Raw genomic sequence first — 22,552 nt, forward strand, 5'->3', positions numbered from 1 at the left:
TCGAAGTCACTGCCACTGTCACTCTCTTGACCCTAGGTCGAAGTCACTGCCACTCTCACTATCACTCTCTTGTTATTTCTTCTTCTTGGTCTTGTCTTCGACGATGATCCATCTTCGATCGACGCCTCTGCGCGCAAGCTCCTTCTCGACCACATCTCTCTGGTCGCCCTGCACCAGGATCTCCAGGGTGCCGGGCTTGCCGCCGACCAATTGACCGACACTGGCACTGCCGGCGCATTTCTTCTGCAGCTCCGGGCCCAGCAGGTGCGGGTTGATACCAAAGACTTCCAGGCCGGAGATCTTGGTGGCCACTTTCGTACCGGACCGCTTCTCCACCACGATGTTGACGTGCGGTGGCGGGCCGGATTTAGGCTTCAGGGCCGGATCCGGATTCTCCGGGTCGTAGGTCTGATTGTTGCGCAGGAGCAGCCAGTGTGGGATGCAGAGATGAGAATCGTCGAGGATGCGTTTGAGAAGGGCGTCGCGGGCAATTTCGCCGGCGGCAAGGGTTCGCGTGTCCGAGATCGAAGGACTCGAAGAGAGAATGCTGTTGGCGATGAAGGGATCGAGTTTGATGAAGCGTGAAGAGGTCGCGTTCTTGCTCAGCTCCGGGTGGTTCTCAATGTATCTTTTCAGGAAAGACGAGATCTGCGATGCAGTGTAGCAGGTCGCTTTCGAAGGGATGAGATCCGGAACGAGTTTGCTCGATGCCCGGTAAAGCGTCTGCAGCGTCAGCTTCTGGCCCAACGACGGGTCAGAGCCTCCGTTGCTTGCCGTCTGATTGTCTTCGTTGGCGGCAGTGGCTGCTTGTGGTTTCGGTTTCGGGAGTCTGTACGGCGAGAAATTTCGGACCCTGTCATCTTCGAAGTCAATGTCCACAATCACCGTCTCGCCACCGTTTCGGTCCTTGGACTTGACAAGGACTGATTTGTCCAAGAACTTGATGAATTTCTTGGTGTTCTTCCACGACGTCTTCTTGATGGTATAGTGTGGGGTTTGAACCCGTAAATGAGGTTGGACCAGGTTGGAAATCAGAAACGATGGTTGAATCGGAAGGTCAAGTCCGTAGTGTGGCGGCTCGCCGTTCCTTTTGGCGCTGTAGATGGCGTAGAGGAATGCTTGAACAAAGGCTTCGTCGACTTCGGCAGTGGTTGGCTCTCTTCCAGGCGGTGCTTCGTCCACGTTGTCAACGCCTGCAGCCTCCTGGCTTGCCGCAGCCGGAGCTTCCAAGGCGACGCCGCCCTCTTCTTGACCCTCGTCTTCATCGCCATCGTCCAGATCCACCCGAGTGACTCCATCTGCGATGTCTGCGATCTCCAGTTCCCACCCTTCTATCCTTTCTGGAGCAGCTCGGCCTCCACTTCCGGTCTGGCTCCAATTCCAGATTTCGTCTCCTTCCCAATGCACTCCTTCTACAGCCGCACCCTTCGCTCCTTGAACGCGACCCAGGCTGGACACGTCGATTTTGCAGACTCCAACCCAGACCGGCACGCTGGGCCGCTCGAGACCCGCGACGCCAACCACCGACCCCGTCTTTGCGGCTTCAGGCCAGGGCGGCCCGCCCACAAGACCAGGGGTCATCAGATCCGCTCCAGTGCGCAGTTTGTCAACAACGAAATCCGGAGTGTGTAGCAATGGAACCAGTCCCGGATTCCGCCATAGTGTGTAGACCGTGGGGTATAACCTCGCATCTTTGCCGTACTGTATCCACAATATCCTCTCCTCTTGACCTGGATGTGCACCCACGTAGACGGTGCCAGACACCAGGGTTGCGTCGGGCCCAGCGTGAGTTGTGAAGCGTGCGGAGAGACAGGTGTCGGGGATGAGGCTGGTGCGAGTCGAAGACAACGCGGGAGTAGGGTTGTGCGATGCCTGATGGGCTTGGACTTCTGTTGCGGAGCAGGTCGGGTCTATCTCTTCCAAGGTTGGAACATGCACCTTATAATCAGCAATGATTTGATCCGCGAGTTTGCGGCGGTCGGAGGACCGAAGAGGCGAGAGATTTTTGACCTGGGGCTTCTTTTTGAACATGGTGAACGACCACCCCCGACCCCCTGCTGATCGAGACGCGCACGACTGCAGGCAGTTTGGGCCAGCTGACAGTGTGCAGCAGGATGTCTCACGAAGTTGTAGGTAGGCTTAGACTTGACCGATCATAGTCCAAGTCCAAGTTTGAGGCTTCTAATAATTGGTACGCCGAAAGGATACAGCGCGGGGTGAGGTTTGAACAAACAAATTCGTTTGAAGTGTGAGGGGCGAGGGTGATTTTGGGGCTGACTAGAGATTGATGTCATTCACCTCGACTCGGGCCCAAAGCATCAATGCATACATTCAGTAGCCATTATTGAATGCTGTATGTCAACCTGCACGAATATGGCCCAACTACTGGGCATAGATCCCTTGTTCCTTTGCCCGAGCTTCCGTCCACCAACTATCTGAATTTGGATGGACTCCCGGCACAGGAATGTACTCTCTCAACTGGCGCTTTTTCTGCTGATCGATCCCTTGCTCTCTGTTCCTCTCCTCCATCGTCTTGTCCACATCAATTTGCTTGTACTCGGTCAGTGAGCCCATCAACTTTGGCTGTCCCAACGGCAATTCGTGGCCCTTGTCGACTTCCCAGAAATGATACAATTTGCCGTACAGCCCGACCACCTCCTCCATGGCCTGGGTCTCGAGCTCGTCCCAGGCGTCCTTGCGATGTGCATGGGATTCAGGATACGGGAGCACCAGCATTCCCGATTTGACTTCAAACTCGTGAGAATGCCACAGCTTTTGTTCTTCCGGGTCGAGGGTTTCGTAGCGGGATTTAGGGATCATGAATTCGACGCCAATCAGTCGAGCGTCCGGCCGGCAGGAGTCGTAGATCAAGCATTGCCGAAGATCTGAATTGCAGACACTCAGACAAACACGTCCGTCTCATGATAGGAAACTGGTCACTGACCTTTATTGACATGGGAACAGAAGTGGTGGGCAGATACAGTTCTCACATCTCCCCGGCGTGCTTCATCCGTATAAATGTGAAGTGCGTGGAGATACTCGCAGACATTGTGCAACGGCTTCATCTCTGGCTCTAGAGTTCCTCGAACATGTGTCTGAATCCCGAGATACAACAGCCAGGACTTCAGCCAGGCTGTCGGGCTGAACTTAAGGGCCCATGAGGCGATATTGGATACCGTCGGGCTGGTCAAGTTTTGACTCATGGTAGGTTGTAGTCGCCCAGGACCAGGTTCACCCAAGATTGACAATAATGTCAAGATGAAGAACAAGGATGGAATTGTTCATCGCTGGCGTGGCTCTGCTTGGTGTTTGACTGCCTGCGCTACTACTTGGGGTCTGATGTCACAGGCGTCACAGGTGTGGGCAACGTCTACTGAGTCCAAGGGCTTAGGCGGCTCGGACATCCCAAGCCTCAGGCCACAGGGCAGATACGGCACTATGGATTCCACTGCGCATAACGGTGGACAACATCATGGGGCACTGGCTGGCTGGATGGAAGATGGCCTCGTCGACCTCACTCTTGCTTCTACATTCAACTTGCTACTCTGTACCGCCGCTGCACGGTGCTTGGGATCTCTCACTTCAGCGTGATGGGTCCCGGATACTGCCTCCGACTGTGGGGGAACCAACTGCGCAATCCGTCGACCCGCCGGCCACCCCGCAATATCTTCACTCTTTAACCCCAGACGAGGCTGTTGTCGGACAGCAGTCTTCCTCGGCTACACCAGCATCCATTCCCCTCAGTCTCCGCGAGGGAGCATATTTTGGTCCCTGGATCTTCCCTGAACCACGTCTGCCCACTTTCCGACCATCTTCTGATCCAGACAGGAGCCCAAGGCCTGATAAAGTCTGCGTTGCCCACCAGCATTCCCTATAGTCGTATGCGACATGGTTGGCCGCCTTGAAGGAAAAGTAGTCGTTGTGACTGGCGGCGGCAGTGGCTTCGGAGCCGGCATTGCCACGAAATTCACCCAGGAAGGTGCAAAAGTGATCATTGCTGATCTCGCGCAAGAGAATGGCGCCAAGGTCGCGCAGTCTTTGGGCTGCACGTTCCAGAAGGCAGATGTCACCAAGCGAGCAGACTGGGAAGCGGTGCTGAAGAACGCCATTGACTCCTTTGGCGGGCTGGATATCATCGTCAACAACGCCGGCGCCACCTACTCGAATAAGCCGACTGAGACAGTCAAGGACGAGGACTTCGACCTTTGTTTTCACGTGAACGTGAGAAGTGTCTACCTCTCGAGCAGTGTGCTATTGCCATATTTCCTGGAAACCAAGCGCCCTGGTTGTTTTATTCAGATTGCTTCCACAGCTGGCATTAGACCGAGGCCCGGATTGACATGGTATAACGCTTCGAAGGCCGCCGTGAGCAATGCTACCAAGACCATGGCTGTGGAATTCGCCCCCCAAAAGATCCGATTCAATGCGGTGTGCCCGGTTGTAGGAAGTACGGGCATGTAAGTTCCTCCTCCCCTCATCACACTACCGTAAGGCCATTCATGACTGACTCATGATAGGACACATCTCTTCCTAGGAAAGCCAGATACAGAAGAGAACCGAAAGGCGTTTGTGTCGACCGTCCCTTTGGGCCGAGGCAGCACCCCCAAGGATGTCGCTAATGCATGCTGCTATCTCGCGAGTGATGAAGCAGAGTTCATCACAGGCGTGAACTTGGAAGTGGACGGTGGTAGGTGCGTTTGAAAGGCACAGACATATCTCGGCAGCTTCCTGGAGATTCGCAGTGGAAGAGGAGCTACAGAGAGTTTGTACAGCTAGGAGACCTCTGCTGGCGAAGAGACCTACCTTCATATTATTAGTATTGCTTTTGCATGGTCGCCTTCTTGTCAGGATCGTGAATACCTGTGTCGAGCCATCGTTCAAATCTGTCCCCAAATGCTGCGTGAAGAGATGAGCTGTCCGTACCATAGCTCTAGATACAAGACGTACACCACTGTCCTGATCATGAGCTGGATCGTGCGCAAACCGCTAGTACAGCCTGCTGGCAAAGACTGGTTGGTGGTCCTCATTCCTGTCGCCACGTCTCGAGATCAAAGTGACGCATATTTTGCCAACAGATCACAGAGTTTTCTTGCGGATGAGGGCAATCTTCTTGATTGATTCGAGACCAGGAGACATTGTGTTAGAAGCAATTAATTGCTACAGCGACAATACCATGGTCCTGGAGAAGGGCACTGCACTCTTTGGCATCCTTTTGGGACATGGTAACTTCCAACGGTGCCACGCGGGAGCTTGATCCAGACGGCAGCTGTATCGTAAGTGAAAGAGGATACTAAAATCAGATCTTCGCGCGGCTGGCGGTCATTATGATTATTAGTCCCGAAAATGCCAAATCTTACTGTGTCGCATTTCTCGCCTGGAAACAAGGCCCTGGATCCATCAACAGCTGTCGAGGAAACACACCGTCGAGTTCCCAGGGCCATAAGTAACAGAGGCCATGGGAATTATTGGCGCAGGACCCTAACACCTGGCCTGGTATCAAATCATCTCTGCTCAGCACGACGGCCTAGGAAAGATCTCCCAGTCCCGACCTTGTCACGGCTTGGCTTCATAGAAGGTTTCTTACCAACAAAATGCCGTGTTGCACCAGTCGAAAGTAGGGCCCAAAGAGCCGTGTGCACCACCCGTGAAGCAGCGAGCCATATGTCAAATTGACGGCTGACATCTGCAGGAAGGCAGTAAAGTGAGTTCCGCCTCGTCCAACACAATGAGGTCAACAACCGTGAGAGAGGCGCCTTTGGCGAAAGCAAATATTAGCAAGCTAGCTCTTGTCAGGTTAGAAGCACGCCGACGCGGCACAGCGACGCCATATCTTGACGCCTGTACGTAGTGAATGGCATCGAGATGATGCTAGTGGCAGCTGACTCACGACGGCCTTTGCCGAGTCGTATTGTCCTTATCCTGTTCAGTTAAACAATAGATCCAGGGCGGTGGGCTGTAATTGGCGATGAGCACAGACAGCATCGGCCTCAAATTTGCTGGTTTAGCCAATACGTGGTCACGGAATCAATGACAACTGGGGTAAGTCGCACATTCAACAGCCACAGGGTATAGCCTCACTGTTGTAGAAGTTGCAAGTCGTTCCAGAAGCGTGTTCACGAAGCTGATTCGTTCTCACCAACCTCCGGGCTTCGGGCTGGGCCAAGAGTCAGATGGCTTATCGACCAGCCGCGGACGCAGAAATTGTCCACCCTAGCGTTTGCACTTTCATTGTGTAACGTGACGGGGCCGATCCAGTGAGTTGGGTGTCACAAGGAAGAAATAAATGAGATGCGTGTGCAGGAAATTGAAGAAGCGTAAGTAGTAGTGGTATGAGGGGTGGTGCAGACGGTGTAGAACTGTACTGGGTGACATGGAGACTCAGTGAAGCGATACGGCATCACACGGCAGAAGGGGCCTGCCTAGCCTCCACATCTGACGAAGTTGTCGAGATCAGCGAAGACCAGTGGGTTGTATATTGTGCCTCCGAGAGGATTTGTGTTTGTAAAGGTGATCGATTTTTCAGTAGACTGACGAATCCAGAAGCAGGTAGCCATCGGTCTGGAAGATCAGGCCACGGATCTCAGATCATGTCGAAATGTTCGAGACAGTCGAATGTCAGGTCGGAGTCGGTGGGCCGAGAGTTTTCAATAATGATGCTCCAATCCCCGTCTCCAGACCATCCATCCCATTCCGAGCATGCTCCCCATGCGCGAAACTTCGGCGTCTCCCTTAGCAGGCCCCCCCGGTACCTACAGGCTACCAGGCAACCTGCCAGGCACGGGCCAGTGATAGCAAGTCATCGGCGAGGAGAAGGCGTCGTTTAGCGTGTTTGTCGAAACCCGGTTGGGCGTACCAGAGGGCCTGCCATGGTACGGTCTGACACCGCGCAGCAGCCACTGGCCAGTGAGACTCAATATTCGGTAGGAAAGTTGCCTCCTCTCCAAGCAGCTTGATTAGCACGGAGTGCGGATATTCCGTAGTGTCGTCCAGTTGCGTCGATCCCTTGTCCACACTTGCAGGTTCCCACTCGGGCCAGCGCTCGGACTCTAATCCGGACCCAGCTTCAAGACAAGACGTAGCTTGGGCCTGGGGCACTGTGCAGGACGTGTCTTGAACATGCCCTGGACGTTGAGCCTAAGTCTGTCATCCTGGGCCGCGGAAGGCAATTTGCTTCCCCTGCAATCACATCACCGCAATGCTTCCCAAGGCCATGTCCTTGGATCCTGCCATCAACCACGTTTGGGTCTGGCTGAAAGCTGACAAGCTCCAGAGCGCTATGGCCTGAGAATTGTGCCAACTCTCCACCGGTGTGTCTATTTGTGCTCTGTGATCGACCGCTCTACGCAGACAATGGAATCACCGAAGACGGCCGGGTCCATGCAGTATTGAGGTTGTAATGCAAAACCCGCGACAGATAGACCTTGCACAAGAGGTAAACCCAGACACTGGATCTGTTAGGGTTGCACGTGGTGTAACAGCTAACATGGACATGGCAGAGGAGGATGTCCTTGCTGAAGCTGGCGCTTTGGTCCTGGACTCATTCGACCCAGGAGGAGCTGGGCACCTACCAGGGAGTACGGATAGTAACAACTAGGTCAGACCTCCCGTAGTTTGTGCTGTCAACCGACTCATTAACTTGAAAAACATGAGCTACTGGTCAGGTGAGGCTTCTGCGGCTCCTTGTCACCTGGCAGGAGTGGCAGCGTTTGCTGGGTTTGAGGGACAATAACTTCCTCGTGGACCGCTTGAAAATCGGCGCTGGACTTCCTGGTCTGTTCTCTCTCTCGAGTCTCTTCGCTCTCTTGGATATTTCTAGCCGTCCATTCTATTCAATCGTCGTACCCCCACAATGTCCTGAATGTCTGTGGAGTCTCTTGGTTCAGCCACTCTTTCCTCAGACCGATTTAGCCTTCGATCGGTTCTGTGATAAGAGTAGTAGAGCGGCATTAGTGTGTTGACAGAGGTTGCCCTCGACACCTCATGTGGGTGCAGGAGGTTTAGGTCAAGGGCTGACACCCACCAGACGGGAACGATTACCGGGAGTCCTCGGTCTAGAGTGACTCGATGGTAATAGTGGATCGGTTGAGACGATTTTCTCTTCCCTCCAGCGTCCAAACCCGTGGCATCCATGCACCGACTTGTAAACGAGGGGCCGTGCACCTGTTAGCTGGCCGAGTTTGCACCAAGCGAATCCCAGCTAGTAAGGAGGAGAAAGTACGAGCGTCCCGCGGAACAGCGACGGCGTCCGCATCCAAACTGGTAGGAGACAAGCGGCGCACCCGAAAGAGCTGTTGGAGGATGTCGAGAAGGGGCCAGAGCACCAGCCACTGCAACGCCTATGCAGCCAACCCCCGGCTGGTTGCCCTTCAAGGTTCGTACCACCAATTCTGTTTAACTGCCGGCTGGAATGTCGGTCATGCGATTTGCTGGCCCCACGGGAACACATTCGCAGTGGTACGATGTGGAGGAATCAGGAGGTAAGTTTCGCAGGGACAGCAGGCAGTACAGATGTACGCCGTACGGAGGATGGATACCGATACCGATCCTGGGCCTGGGCTGCGGGAGCCTGGAGGTGCAACTCGCTTAGCATGGAGCAGTAGCAGTAGCAGGAGCAGTAGCATGCTAATAGTGCACAGGCGGGTTTGGGGGATGTTCAGTTGGTGCCGTTGGCGGCGGTGGTAGTGCATGTTAGTGAAGAGCCGGGGGAATGAGAGCGCAGCGCCCAAGTGCCACATCTCCACTGAGCCGATATCCCTTTGGGTGGCCCTCAAGCTCGCCCTGCGCCCACATTGGCACCTCGCCCTCACTCGGCGGCGGCCTCGATCTTCAGTCCTCTCGTCTCCTCACTCACCTTCGCCGTCTTCTTCTTATCCTCACTGTTGCTGCCCTCGGCATCAGGGCATATTGCACGGGCTGTCTGGAGTTCATCCACCCCCGATTTCTGCTCCCTTGTATCGTCCCTATCGCCCTCCCATCTCGACTTTCTTCCAGTTTCCTGCAGACGGCTACGGGTCTGACGCATTGGGATCTCCGCTGCCGATCCTCCTGCGCTTTGGCTCTACCAACGACAAAGACGTGTTCCAGCAACTCGGTTCCTCCAACGACTGCTTCTTGTCCGGCGTGCCCCTCTGCGAACACAATTCCGGACGCCCAGTCCGCTTCTTGAAGACAGATTTGTCTTATCTCAACATTTGTTGGGCAAAGATCGAAGGGTAGTCGCCGTCCACCGGTCACCGGCTTTGTGCCACCCACCCAGCAGGTCTTGGAAGAAGGCTCTAAGCAAGAATCCAACAACGGAATAACAACACACCAAACCTACCCGCGTCTTCCCGGCCTATCGCACTCTTTGTTGCGCAGCCTGAACCAGACAGGAATCGTTGATCGTCGCTTGGCTGAGTCAGAGAACCTGTGGATGGGAAACAATTTGTCTGGGATTCATCCACTTGTCGAGGGTTCATACTACGTTTCGCGCGTCAGGTTGCAGGGCCAAGGGCGAGTGTGAAAGTTTAATACAGGTTAGTTCTTGCCTATTGGAGGCGATCTTTGTTTTTCTTAGAATGACGATCCGTCGCGGTCGCCCCGGCTGCTCATCACAACTCTGGAGGTACCGCAGGTCCCAAGCAGAAGAAGTTATCTGTGGCCGCTCCGGTAGCCATGAGACACAGTCCTTTCTTTCGTCCTACCAGCTTCACTTGCTATCTTTCAAGTCTTTAGAGATCTATCTACGTGGGCCAACTGCCTATATGCTACATGCTATATGCTGATGCGGTCTTTCGTCTCTCATTCTTTCTCCCTTCTTTTCGTTGACCTGCACCATGGACCAGATCCCTCCCCTTTCAGACTATTTGCTAACCAGCAGTATGGATAGCTCCCAGTCGACCTCGTCAATATCCCCCACTCAACCCAACGGGGATAGCCACCAGCTCCTTCCAGGCCTCCGGGACATAGTAGGGCCCGAAATCAACTCTCGACGGTCTCTACTACCGCAACCACCACGCCGTCTCTCTTCCATACCCGAGTTCTTTATCCCCGGTATTTCGGTTGTCTACTTCGACGACAAACCTATCGTGACGTACACCATTGGTGGCGCTAAATACAACATGGCACAACCAGGGAATGAAACGAGGAGTGAGCACTCGAGGATGACCATCGACGGGCGACGCATCACGTACCGCCTCGAGGTTGTGCAACAGCCCGAGAAGGCGAGAGCGTGCGGTTCAGGTCCGAGGTGTAGGTGTTGCGTCTCTTCTCCGTTGTATCTCGCTGATCCTTTGTACAGCATCGGCCGACCGTAGACCGGTGGATCCTCCTCCAGTTGTTGAACTCCGGGTGTTCTGTAATGACACCGACATCACGATGGGCTACGATGCTACGTTTATGTTGTATGCAAGCCTCGAAGTTGCACGGCCCATCGCGAGCGGAAAGATGCACACTCCTCCTGCCATCCCGGTGTTGACGGGCGTTGCAGTTGCCAGCGCCGCTTATCTGGATAGGCCAAAGAAGGCTGCCTATTTCATCTTTCCAGATCTCTCCGTGCGGCATGAGGGCTGGTATCGACTCAAGTTTTCTCTATTCGAGGGCGTCAAACATGAGGCGGACGCGGACCAGGGGATGCCATTCGTTCAGTCGGCACAAGCAAGCGAGAAATTGAGCCCGCCAGTTCGTCACGAGAGCATGTCAAATCGTTTGGAGGTTCAATCGATTCCGTTCCAGGTCCTGACAATGAAGAGTATTTGGCCAGCCTCACGCTCCCGCCCATATTAAACACAAGCCTTTTCAACCAAGGCACGCGGCAGTATAACCTCCCTGAACCAGCAGCGACAAAAAGGCCGATTAGCCCCCCTGGCTACAGATCAGATGCGCCTATGAAGGCGGGAACACGACCCGACAAGTCAGCTTTCAAGTACTTGGGACCACCGCCGCCACCATCGCCATCGACATCAGCAGCAGCCGCCGCCGCCCACGGTCCTATCAAACAGGCCACAAATGAAGCCAAGGTCCAGGGTGTTTGGGATCCGCTGGTTTCAGGCCCCGATTTGATCTTCAATCGCTCGGACGGCGCGACAGTCCATGTCGGCACTCCTTTCGCTCCTTGGGATTGCCATGGTCGTTGATGGCGAAACATTGATCATGACTCTACGAAAACCTCAATCCTCTCATCTTTTGAATGTTCTCTTTCGATGATACTGCGTCTGCAGGGGCATGGTTTGAGGCACAGGTATACAGACACGTAGCCTGCGTGGCTCAGCCTGTGTCCCATTTCTCGTGCTCTTGTTTTTTGAGCGATGTTGTGCCGGCTGCATCGGGCAGCCGAGATGGGTTCAAGATTTCTCGTCGAAACTGCTGCTGTTCTTGCTTCCCTGAATACGAATCTCTCCCACCGAGTTGGAGTTCTGAATGTATACGCCGCCATGCACGAATCAATCCAAGCGGTATCGGGGAAGAGGCAAACTTAGGCGTGTCCCAGACGGGAGCGCCATGCGATCAGGCCGCACATGGGATCCAACGAATAGCTATCCTTGTTTCTGTTGTTGCACACGGCTGTTTGTAGGGTTCCTTTCTCGATGGCGGGACAGTACGGAGTACTTGTATAGGGGAAGATTTGATTAGCCGGGGACCTAGCCTCGGCGAAGACGTCGCATTTGTGTCTTGGGTCGGCTAAACAAAACAAGATTACTCCATACACGGGAGTTGCGAGAACAGCGTACGTCTACAGCTATATTTGAGCAATCAATTTCTAGTCTGCATGAATGTCTGGTCATGAATGTCCGGTCGGATTTTGTAATCAACGTAGTCTAGGATCGACACTGTAACCAACGTAGTTGAGGATTTGACTGTCAAACTTTGGGCATTCCCAGCCTTGCCCTTTAACCAGAGATGCTGGTTTAGGCTAGCATGCGATCGCCCTGCTAGATGCTTGCGACCCTTTAGAAAACAGGGAACATTTTACGGAGTACCCTTCAACCTTTAACATTGACACCAGTGATATCAGCAACGGGGACTGTATGTGGTATTAGTGTGCGGGACATGACCATGGCCTTCGTCTGGTAGCGAGCACCCGTATGAAATACGGAGTACTTGAAAGAGAACCCAAGGATCCTATCCAGTCCTCCATACGAATACTTTTGAAAGAGGCACCCTTTCTGTGGAGGGTTAGGGTTAGGGCAGAGGCTTAGGTTTAGGTTTCGGTTTAGGATTCCAACGCCCAACGCCCAAGGTGCCATGCCATCCAGAATCTCTGGTTCCGTCTCTGGTTCACAGTGCGTGCGTCGGAGAGCCGATATCCAACTATGTACGGAGTCTAGACAAGACAGTACAGAATCTGGGACGTGTTAGTACGGATACTAATATTATCTAAGTTATATTTAGTTTTAGTTCTAGCTTTCAAGGTTCTTTTTGGATTGACTTTTCCCAGCTCAGGTACGAGTAGAAGTTCTGGCTCTCCTGACCCGAGTTCAGTTCCATTTCGTTCAGTTCAGTTCAGTTCAATGCCTCCTGCAGTACAGGAGCCCTAAGACTTGGCGAGCCATTGAGCGTTGAGCGTTCGTCGAGCATTTGGCGTTTGGTGTTTGGCGTTTGGCGTGGGATAGAAGATTCAATATGTATTCATGCAGTGATGGTTATGTTTATATTTAGAACAAGAGAAGGGCTCTTAGAGAACCTGATTTTGTTGGTTTTTGGTTCGGGTTGGTTTTGTGTTTTGGCTCATACTATTAGATAGTCTAGATTTAGATTTATGTAGATCCAGATCCATCCAGATCTTCTGGAGATCTATGTAGATCTAGACCTACACCACCAAGATGCCTAATTACATCTAGACACCTACACCTACACCTACACCTACACCTACACTTATACCTAGTGACTAGTGACTAGATCTAAGAGATCTCTCCGACCTCGATCTCGACGCAGATCGGCTCGGCTCGGCTCGGCTCGGCTCGAGGGATGGAATGAGATGAAATCAGATGAAATGAGATGGAATGAGATGAAATGAGATGGAATGAGATGAAATGAGATGGAATGAGATGAATGAGATGAGACGAGACGAGATGGGATGAGATGAGACGAGACGAGATGGGATGAGATGAGACGAGACGAGATGGGATGAGATGAGACGAGACGAGATGGGATGAGATGAGATGGGATGAGATGAGACCAACAACTAGTTTTGCTAAAAAGTAACTAGGAGCCCGTAGCTGACTGTTGGCGACTTTACGGGTGGCGGGTTACGGGTTGTGGGTGGTCGTAGAATAGATTGGTATGGTAATATATTGAATGGAGTTGATGAGGAGAGTGAGTATACTGTACATGTACATACATATACATAGCTAAAGAGTACAGTATGTCATTGTCGTTTCATTCGCATTCGTAGTGGCATTCGTAGTGGCATTCTATTGTTTTGGAAAGAATGGCTGGGTTGGAAGAGGTTGGATAGCATAGGATAGCATAGGATACAAGTACCAGGGATGGGTTGGAGGTTCGATAGGATAGCATAGGATAGGATAGGATAGGATAGGATAGGATAGGATTACTCTAGCACTCAGGCAAGGCACAAGTACCAGTAAGTACTGGCAGCACGACGAGTACAGCACGACGAGCACACGATTCTAGCATCATGATCAGATCAGCTCAGGTCTGATCCTCGATGACATGATCATTGTCCCATTGTCATGATCTTGGTTGCAAGTTGTCTAGCTCAGCTAATTGCTCAGTGGCCCTCATCTCACCCTCCAGCTCCAGCTCATCAGAGCCCAATGCATAGCTCCCTCATTGCCTCATGGCACCTCTGTTGGGGTAGTGTGTGTCCAGCTCCTTTCTTGCCTCCTTCCAGCTAGCACGGCACACGTTCAGCTTCCCTCTGCTGCCTGGTAGTGCGTGCTGGATCTAGACAGTAGACTGGCAGACTTGTCCCAGCCTTCCTTGAACGTGGGTATTCTGCCTAGCACGCCGGTCTGTTCTCACATCAAGCTCCTCCCTGGTGTCCAGCACATCTCAATACCTGCATAATGCTGTCGAAAAGTTTTGATGAAAAAAGGGCCCGATAGCCAGCTCAGTACCAGTACAAGCACAGCACAGGTTGTATTGCCCTGTCTCGCCTCTCCCTCTCCCTCGTTGCGCAGGGATGTGTTGTGTTGGGGGGTGCTTGTTCATGTGGCGTCTCAGACTAGGATTAGACTGTGATGTAGACGTTGACCTCGTACATGGTCTTCTTGCCCCGACGAACGTTTCTGTAGTACCAGGCTCCGTACTCGGTTTCTGGGAAAGCACAGCGGCGATCGACTCTAGTCGGGGTGATGTTCATACTAGCCGCGTGGCCATCCTCCTCCAACTTGAATGTGACTCGGTTGAGGTCTTTGATCAGTCGCTCAAGGCTGGCATCTTCCCACAGCGTCATTCTCTGCAACGCGCGGTTTTCCGACCCGACCGAAACAATGTTTGCCCTCAATTCGTTCAGAGTGGTGGAGTTCACGGCGGGCATTTCGAAACTGTGGGTTGACTTTGGCACGTTGCCACCAACCTGGATTGTCACTTGGAGAGTGATGTCAAATGTGCTGCGGGGAGAGGCTTCTGGACTGATAGGGTCGAACAAATCCGGCGCCAGAGCGCGGGCTCGTTCGATATCCATTGAAAGCTGGAGCTCTTGAAGCTCTTCCTTGTGGTCGAGCAATGCCTGGTTCAGCTTGTCGACTTCTGTTTTCTTCTCGGCAAGCGCGTTCTCGATCTCCTCGATCTCCTGTTTCAACATGTTGATGGATTCGGATCCCGAGGCTGCTTCGCTGATTGGGTCGGAGGGGTCTTGCATGGTGTCAGTCTCCTTTGTCATAGGAGTCTTGTCAGTGTTTGTGAGGTCTTGTAATGCTATCTTGCTGAAAACCGGCATCTTACTGAAAACCGGTCTGGAGAGAGGAGAGATGTGTGCCTTTGTCTCTGAAGTTGGTCAACTCCCTTGGGCCTTGACTGGTGTGAAAAGAAATCTTCTTGTTGATGAAAACCGCGTCAAGCGTTGAAGTAAAGACTGCAGTGAGATGAGCCGGTGGTGAAGTTATTGTTGATTCGCGGGCGCGCCTTGATGCGGGTTTGAGGCACGACGAGGAGAGGTGACTCTAAATCCCAACACCAGCCGCAACGGGACATATTCAGGATTCTGCCAGCACTCTATGAGCTTGCGGCTCGGTCGTGAACGGCTTGCCAGAGCTGCACAGCCGCACCGCAACGCATAGCATAACATAACGCAGACCGAGCGTGACTGAAAGGAGAGCCGCACTTCACTCCCAGTCTGTGCAACAAACAGGCGAGCATACAGCGCGGCCTCCACCCAAGACGAGATCACCATTCTCGCTGCATACTGGAACAGGTCACACACCATGCTAGCTATAGAGCCAACGTTGAGGCCATAGCAGAGACGACCCAGGACCAGGTCGACAGCCTCGTGTGCTGCGTGTGCTGAACTCGTCGACACCGACAGAGCTAGACATGGTGTGTCCAGGTTCTTCGCTGAGACTGCTTCATATTCTCATATATATATTCATGCCATCTTCACGGACTGGCTGGCTGAAGGAGGCTTAGAGCCAAGATGACCGCTGGTTATGTCCGGTGTCTTTGACCGGTCACTACCAGGTAGACCTGGCTTTGTGATCGATAAAGGGGCAGCAGTTCAACCCACATATTGTCAACATATTGGATAAAGGCTTGACAACAGTTGCCAGCAGTGCACCTTACTGAGGTCCGACTTGATGATCGGTTTGGAAGACTGCAAATCTGTCTGAGCCATGGCACCTACATCAGCGCTGCACGACGAGCGACCAGCGACTAGATCATGGTAGATCAGATACGATAAGGACAAGAACTGTCAATAGGATAAGAGAGCGGTTGCAGTGTTGTCAGGGTCAGGTGCAAGCCAGCAACAGAATTGACAGGGCATCAGAGTCACAGTCAGAGGCAGAGTGAGAGTGAGATGTTGGGACACTGGACACGAGCAATACGAGATACGAGATACGATATACGAGGCACAGCACAGTGGCGCTAGGCTGGATACGGAGATCGCAGCCAACTTGAACGCCAGCCAGAGAGGAATTTGGCAGGCAACATGCAACAGTGACAGTGACAGTGGTTTGCTCTTGCTGTCGGACTTGGGATTGAAGACCAAGAAGGTACTGGAGCTGGACATGATGCCGGCGTCGTGAAGAGTGAAGAATGATGGACGATCGGATTACAGCAAGGGAGCATTTCTCCAAGAACAATGAGAAACAATGAGATCGGCCCTGAACAGGTGGGACAGGTCCGAATTTGAGATTAATTTATGTAATGGCACTATGTGTCTGTAGTTGAGATTGCAGGACGACGATGACGACGAGTCCTGCATTTCCAGCTGATTCCATCCCTTCTCAGTCTTGTTGGTAACTATGCCTTGGGGCCTCCAGCATTCGCGCCGGACCCAACGCTGGACTCGGGGCTCGTTCCTGCGAGGCGCTTCTTGCTGACGAGCCTGTAGCCGCCTACTAAGAGAATCAGGAGCTCCGCACCTAGGATGACTGCGAGGGTCACCATTGCACCGATAACACCTGCGACGGCCTTGGAGATACCGCCGCCGCCGCTGTTGTTGCTGCCAGAAGAGGAGCTGGAGGAGTTAACCGAGCTGCCACTCTCACCCAGTGATTCTGGGCTGCATACGCCCGTAGAGTTGCCGCATGCTGTGCACCAATCCTTCTGGGACGAGATGCTGATTTTGTTCATGCTGCTGACGAAATCGGACCAAGGCATCAGCGAGTTGTCGGTGCCGAAGAGAGGGTACTCGATCGGCTCGCTGATGTTGCTGGTGGTGCCGTTGTGGAAGAGGAAGCGCACGCTGATCTCGTCGGCCGAAGGGAACTCGCTGCTGGAGGAACCCACGGTTGCATTGGTGACCAGCTCCCAGACCAGAGTCGATGCATAATCCGGCACACCGTAGAAATCTGGACTGGCCAAGGTCAGGTTGGCCAGACCGAAATAGGACATCATGCCGGCATACGCGCCAAACTGGATGTTCAGCTTATTCTTGCCTTGGCGTGTGATGGTCCCGTTCAGTGCCTTGACCACTTCGCTGGCGATAATGGCGCCCGTCACCGCGCGAATGGGCTCGGATTCGTTGTATGCCAGGCCCCATTCATGCTGGTCGGCCAGGGTGCGGAGTTGGAAGAAGGTTTCGTCGGTAAGAAGGTCGGCGTGTGGGAAGTTGGCCGAAGTGTTGTGGATGGAGGCCACGTTCAACAGGTCGAAGATGGTGTACGCGTTCTTGAAGCTGGTCTGTGCCGAGGTGAAGGTGCGGTTGATCATCGGGGCCACGCTCGTATAGAAGCTGTGCGTGCGGTTCAATGTCTCGAGGTACGATGCGCTCTGGAAGTAGTTGTTGGAGCTGATCTGGGCGTTGGCACAGTTGGTCGCGCCTTGCAACCAGGCACTGTTCTCGCTGTTCGTGCCGGTCGTGACGGTCTGCAGGGGGATGAATTGAATTCCGTCCAACGGGGACTGCACCACGGTCCCGTTCCTCAGCGTACTACTGCCCAACGTCTCCCCGACTGGAGGATAGAGGCCCTGCAGGAAACCTTGGGCCGAGTTCTGCAGCACGGTGTCGGTCGGTGCAGAGGCGGTGATCTGCGACTGTTTGATCAGGTCACTGTTAATGCCGTGGATGCGATGGCTGGCATCACTGGCAACGTAGCGATTCCTGTAATAGGTGCCGCTGGTGTAGACCTCTTCCAGGCCGAGCGTCGTCAGATTGGCCGGGGGCGTCATCTTGGCCGTCCGGTCTCCATGTCTGGAGAAGATGTAGACCCCCAGTACCGTCTCGGCCGCCAGCGACGACGAGGCCAGAGAGGCAAGGAGGGGTAGGTATGAATAGTGCATCTTGCAAGTTGCTCAGAGTCACACCTCTGCCCGTTCACCGACGTTGGATTGATCAAGACAGCGAGCCGCGATCCTGGACGGACAAATGTCCTAGTCGTAATCGGAGGAGAGAGATCGGGGGAGTAGGTGGGAGCACCTGTACGAAGTCGGCGGCGCTGTCATTAATATATCAATCGATCTGGTCGACCTGCAACGCTTATCAGCCAGCGCTAGCAGTCACAGTTTTCCACCATCGAGTAATCGAGTGCTAGGCCACAGGGAGCCAAGGGCGGGGATGGCCGAATGCGAAGGGATTGGGAGCAGTTCGTACAGATAGGGCCGGACCATCCGTACAACACTCACCTCACCTATTGCACAGTCCCCACGCTGCGCTGCGCTGCGTTGTGCCTTGGAGATACTGTCGCAAACTGTTCTACACTCCGAGGAAATCCGGAGTTCCTCAGTCATCCCCGGAGACGGACTATGCAACTAGTGAATCTCGTTCGCCAGGTAATCAGGCCCTTCGCATGTGGGTTGCAGTGCTGATCAAATGAACACATTCAAGTTATCTACTGAAGGCCGATCCAACGCATTGCTGCCATCTGTGTTCCATACATCAACTTCTGTCGAACTCATCCCTGTCGCCCTGTCGCCCTGTCGCCCTGTCGTCGAACCCTTCCTCTCGAGTGCTCGCGATCTACAGTACGTATCTTTTATGAATACACAGACACAAAATCTACCTACTGCAAGTGCTGTACTCGAACATGAATCCCTCCTTTCGCCATCCTGGCTGACGCTGGATCCTCCATCGGCCCTCCACTCTCATCATCCAGGCAGTCCAATTCCCAACTCCAGATGGAACGCTCGTGGGTCAGACACATGTAGTATGTGGGTGACCCGCAGGGCGGAACAAGGCCAAAGCTGGTGCATTCACATATTCTGACAAGCCCAGTGGATGCATATGCGCCTGCGCCAGCCAAAGACCTAACTCACGGACCCTTGACCCTTGTCTAGACGGTAGCGCCTCAAACGCTGGATACCATTTACTCTTCCTCGCAGATCGGTTTGAGGGCTCAAGGTGCTGCCAACCGGGAGCAGGTTCGTCTGACGCTGCAAGTTCTCCAAAAGGTCGTCCATAATTGTTACCCAAATAACTTTTTACCGAATAAACATGCCCTCAGCCTTGCCCCAGAAGTTGCGGGCCTTGTTGACATGATCCAGCCCAAGCATTTCATCTCCGTCTTGGATGAGATCGACAATGACATCGTCGTCATCAATATACTTTGGTTTTGCATACACCGCCCTCCCCACTAGAGCAAACTTGATCTGCTGCAGAAGTTTGCCCTTGATGCCTGTTCTCTTGCTGATCCGCTCTTTGGTATCTTTGAGAGCTTCACCAGGCTTGAGGAGGAATTTGAACGGTACGCCGTGTGGTTTGTTGGCCTCTTTATCGAAATGGTAACAATAGATGAACCTGTCGGTATCGGACGAGTTGACTTCCTCGTCCGGTATCTTCTCGGCATAAAGTGTGGTGAACTCATTGACCCCGACCACGTTGAAATCCTCGATCAATTCCTTGTGAATCTTACCCCCATGAACCTCGAGCACTCGTATGTTGCGGGCTGTTTCTTCGTCCAGGTTGAGCTTCCTGGCTATACCGTGCATCAAATCTGCAATCATACCATTTTTGGCAACAAGGATTTCCAATGGTTCCTGCACTGGTTAGTCTCATGTCGGTCCATGCCCCCAAATCTCACTAAACTCACCTCTTTGCTGATGCCGTCACTGAGCCAAATCACTTTCATGATCTTCTTGGTCTCGTAATCCGCGAGACTGGTTTCGAGAATCTCATAGTACAATGCATCACTTCTATGTGTTGCATAGCCCCCGTAAGACGAGAATTGTGACTGCAGGATTTGTTGCAGATTGTGGTTCATGCCACGCTTGATCCACATTTTGATCTTGTTGTTGGTCGCACTGATCGTTGCAAAGCGGATATGCGTGGGATCGACCTTGAGCTGCTCACCTGCCTTGGCCGCAAATTGATCGTACGTCATCTTCTTGCTCAGGCTGAGAACAAAGCTTTCTCCGTCTGTGCCGGGTTTGGGGTAAAACGTGACCGGTATCCTGTTGAGCAGGTAATCATAGTACTGGCGTGCATCCGCGTACGTCACCGTAGACGTGTCAAGATCGGGAAGGTTCTGTTGGAAGCAGATGATATCGCCGTCTTGGATTTCAGACTGCTGGAACGTCTGCTTCGGCTTCATGGCTTCGATCATCGAGAACTTGATTTCCTCGAACAATAGAATGGGCGTGCTTGGATCCCATTTCATGACTCGGTTGATCTGAGGAGCGATTTCTGACACCTTGTCCAGTTTCTTAACGTAGACGTGGCCGACGCCGTTCAATGTCTGGGCTTTGACGTCGAAGTATTTCAGAAACACCAGAATCGGGGCGTTGCCTCCCACGGCTTGCGTAGGATCAGGGAAATGGGCCTTGCCGTCTTCCGACTTGAGGGCTGTTTCGGCCCACAAGAAGAACGGACGCCCTCGGGATCCGTACTTGTTCATCGCCTCTTCCATAGAGACGTCAACATCCCGGATCGGCTGGTCCGGGCGGTTTGTTTTGTTCTGTCTGCCTACCATCACCCAAAACCTGACTTGATCAGGATCGACGCCAAGCTCCTGGCCAACCGTGGCCGCAAATTCCGAGACTTTCGTCGTGCGTAGGATTCGATGGATTTGGGCCGCTGCAGGGTCGCTCTGTTCGAGATCATAACTCGTCAGGTCAAACCCGTGGTGGGCTTGGAAGGTCTTTTCCGTGATCACACCGACGTTCATGTAGAGATGTGCCTCTTCACGCTCCTTCTTCTTCTTCGCAAGTTCTGCTTGTTCCTCGGCGATTCTCTTTTCGATGTGGGGAGGGATGTCGGATTCGCTGACTTGGTGAAGGACCTGGTCCAATCTACTCTTCCGAAGATACACCAACATGTACGCGTTCATGGAACGCTTTGTGGAGTACCCGCGCATGTAAGGCTGTCTTTGACCGGGCCCACCATTGGCCACGTTCGCGTACTCTCCTCCAAAGTTCTCTTCCAGAACCTCCTTCATGGTGGCCCGAGTGACCCTGTCATCATCGAATTTGTAGAACTGGCCATCCTTAGTCGGCCTAAGAAACGCGTAATAGTGACCAGCGTTGAAGTCTCCACTGTGGACCAGTACGCCATGCAGCTGGTAGATCCAAGGTTCTGTAGAAGCTGCTTTCGCCTCGTCAGACAAATACAGAGAGGCATCAAACTCATCCGGGAATTCGTGCCGGTCATTGACCTTCATCATGGCATCTCGGTTGATATCGTATTCGAATCGTTTTAGTTGCAGGTGTAGTACGGGTGGGAAGCTTTCGAAAATAACGCCCTTCCGCGCGTCTTGCAGTTTATAAGGTTCGCCGGCGTCATATTTGTTCTCGCCCTCGAGAGTTTCCACTTGGATGTAATCCATGAAGCTCTCATGCAAATTCTTGTTTCCTCGGACATTCAGTTGAAGATCCCAGAACTCCTCTATCCTCGAGGATTCGTAGTCGACGTTGATGCATGAGATGTAGGTTTTCGTCTTGCCGACGAACAGCTCCGGAAGTGTCCTCTCGGCAGGTGTTCCTTTCATCTTCTTCTCTAGAACCTCCATCAAGATTCGCGACAATTCCTGCACGTCTTGTTGCTCGAAGATTTGCCGTGTATCCCAACCGAAGGACGCGGTCAATTCATTGGTCGAGACCGCGAATCTGTCCTTTTGTAGCTTGTAGAACAATCTTTGCAGAGCCCACGCACTATTACTCCGGTTTGCTTCGTGCTCGGTAGGGATTTGATACACCGCCTTGCGGAAAGCGTCGGTGAAGTAGAGGGACTGTAGCAGAGAATTGAGATAGCAAGTGGCACCTTGATTTTTCAGCCCAACCATGCCGGTTTCCTTTTTCGAATCGTATCCCTCGAAATTGTGCCATAGCACGCCGGTGGGGTCTTTGATGATGCGGACATACGCCGTCAAGTTCGCTTCGTTGTTCTCTACCAGATGTCTTGACCCTTCTTCCCATGGTTGATTGAAGGCTTTTCTGAGCTCGACAAACCTCGTGAAACCCCAGTCACCCTCTTTCGCGTTGAAACGATGGGTGGCAGTGTGGCTCCGAAACAGAGTTGGATCGTTCGGATTCCACAAGACGAGGGAGAACTGCACACAAGCATACCAGTCCGGTGGCGGGTCACCTTCGAATCCATGCTCCAAATAGAAAGAGGCGCAGTCGACCTGGTTGCCGTATGGGAAGAAAAGGACTTTCCACGGATGACCACCACATTCAAACACCGGGCCGTGTTCTCTTCGGGACAGATCCCGCCATCTTTCTATATGCCATGTATGATATGTTTCAGCTTCGGTCTCAAGATCGGGTAAGTCGACCAGGACATGTCTCTTCATCGCCTCATCTGCAGACAAGTCAGTACAGGGAAAGCAGAGACAGTGATCTGTGCTCATATACAATCATCAGCCCTCGGAAGGGCATCAGCGGGTTCTTCTGAGGCATCGTCAGGAGAGATGTTGACCACTTCATCCTCTTGTTGGTTGTATTGGTCATAGCCGTCAATCAGCATATCGGGTCCGGTCAACTGTAAACGGTCCAAGATGCAAGCGACGTCAGCGTCCAT

The 22,552-nt window shown here is 53.0% G+C and overlaps 7 protein-coding genes across 7 annotated transcripts; 2 read left to right on the plus strand and 5 right to left on the minus strand.

Annotated features, from left to right (window-relative positions):
• Positions 1–72: 72 nt before the first annotated feature.
• A1O3_00301 (uncharacterized protein) lies at positions 73–2,031 on the minus strand (the record flags this gene model as incomplete). Its single annotated transcript, XM_007730451.1, has 1 exon — positions 73–2,031. One exon carries the CDS (start codon positions 2,029–2,031, stop codon positions 73–75), a length of 1,959 nt encoding a protein of 652 aa, XP_007728641.1.
• Positions 2,032–2,382: 351 nt separating this feature from the next.
• A1O3_00302 (uncharacterized protein) lies at positions 2,383–3,203 on the minus strand (the record flags this gene model as incomplete). The annotated part of the gene is made up of 2 exons (XM_007730452.1): positions 2,383–2,885; positions 2,945–3,203. The coding sequence occupies 2 exons, from the start codon at positions 3,201–3,203 to the stop codon at positions 2,383–2,385; spliced, it is 762 nt and encodes a 253-aa protein (XP_007728642.1).
• Positions 3,204–3,888: 685 nt separating this feature from the next.
• On the plus strand, positions 3,889–4,701 carry A1O3_00303 (3-oxoacyl-[acyl-carrier protein] reductase; the record flags this gene model as incomplete). Its single annotated transcript, XM_007730453.1, has 2 exons — positions 3,889–4,457; positions 4,518–4,701. The coding sequence occupies 2 exons, from the start codon at positions 3,889–3,891 to the stop codon at positions 4,699–4,701; spliced, it is 753 nt and encodes a 250-aa protein (XP_007728643.1).
• A 5,114-nt stretch (positions 4,702–9,815) lies between these two features.
• A1O3_00304 (uncharacterized protein) lies at positions 9,816–11,114 on the plus strand (the record flags this gene model as incomplete). The annotated part of the gene is made up of 3 exons (XM_007730454.1): positions 9,816–10,230; positions 10,280–10,729; positions 10,897–11,114. 3 exons carry the CDS (start codon positions 9,816–9,818, stop codon positions 11,112–11,114), a joined length of 1,083 nt encoding a protein of 360 aa, XP_007728644.1.
• A 3,056-nt stretch (positions 11,115–14,170) lies between these two features.
• A1O3_00305 (uncharacterized protein) lies at positions 14,171–14,803 on the minus strand (the record flags this gene model as incomplete). The annotated part of the gene is made up of 1 exon (XM_007730455.1): positions 14,171–14,803. The coding sequence occupies one exon, from the start codon at positions 14,801–14,803 to the stop codon at positions 14,171–14,173; it is 633 nt and encodes a 210-aa protein (XP_007728645.1).
• Positions 14,804–16,401: 1,598 nt separating this feature from the next.
• A1O3_00306 (acid phosphatase) lies at positions 16,402–17,883 on the minus strand (the record flags this gene model as incomplete). The annotated part of the gene is made up of 1 exon (XM_007730456.1): positions 16,402–17,883. The coding sequence occupies one exon, from the start codon at positions 17,881–17,883 to the stop codon at positions 16,402–16,404; it is 1,482 nt and encodes a 493-aa protein (XP_007728646.1).
• A 1,137-nt stretch (positions 17,884–19,020) lies between these two features.
• A1O3_00307 (ubiquitin thiolesterase) lies at positions 19,021–22,552 on the minus strand (the record flags this gene model as incomplete). The annotated part of the gene is made up of 3 exons (XM_007730457.1): positions 19,021–19,575; positions 19,629–22,333; positions 22,387–22,552. 3 exons carry the CDS (start codon positions 22,550–22,552, stop codon positions 19,021–19,023), a joined length of 3,426 nt encoding a protein of 1,141 aa, XP_007728647.1.

The sequence above is a fragment of the Capronia epimyces genome (genome assembly GCF_000585565.1).
Source record: "Capronia epimyces CBS 606.96 chromosome Unknown aczIQ-supercont1.1, whole genome shotgun sequence".
In the NCBI taxonomy this organism is placed as follows: Eukaryota; Fungi; Ascomycota; class Eurotiomycetes; order Chaetothyriales; family Herpotrichiellaceae; genus Capronia; species Capronia epimyces.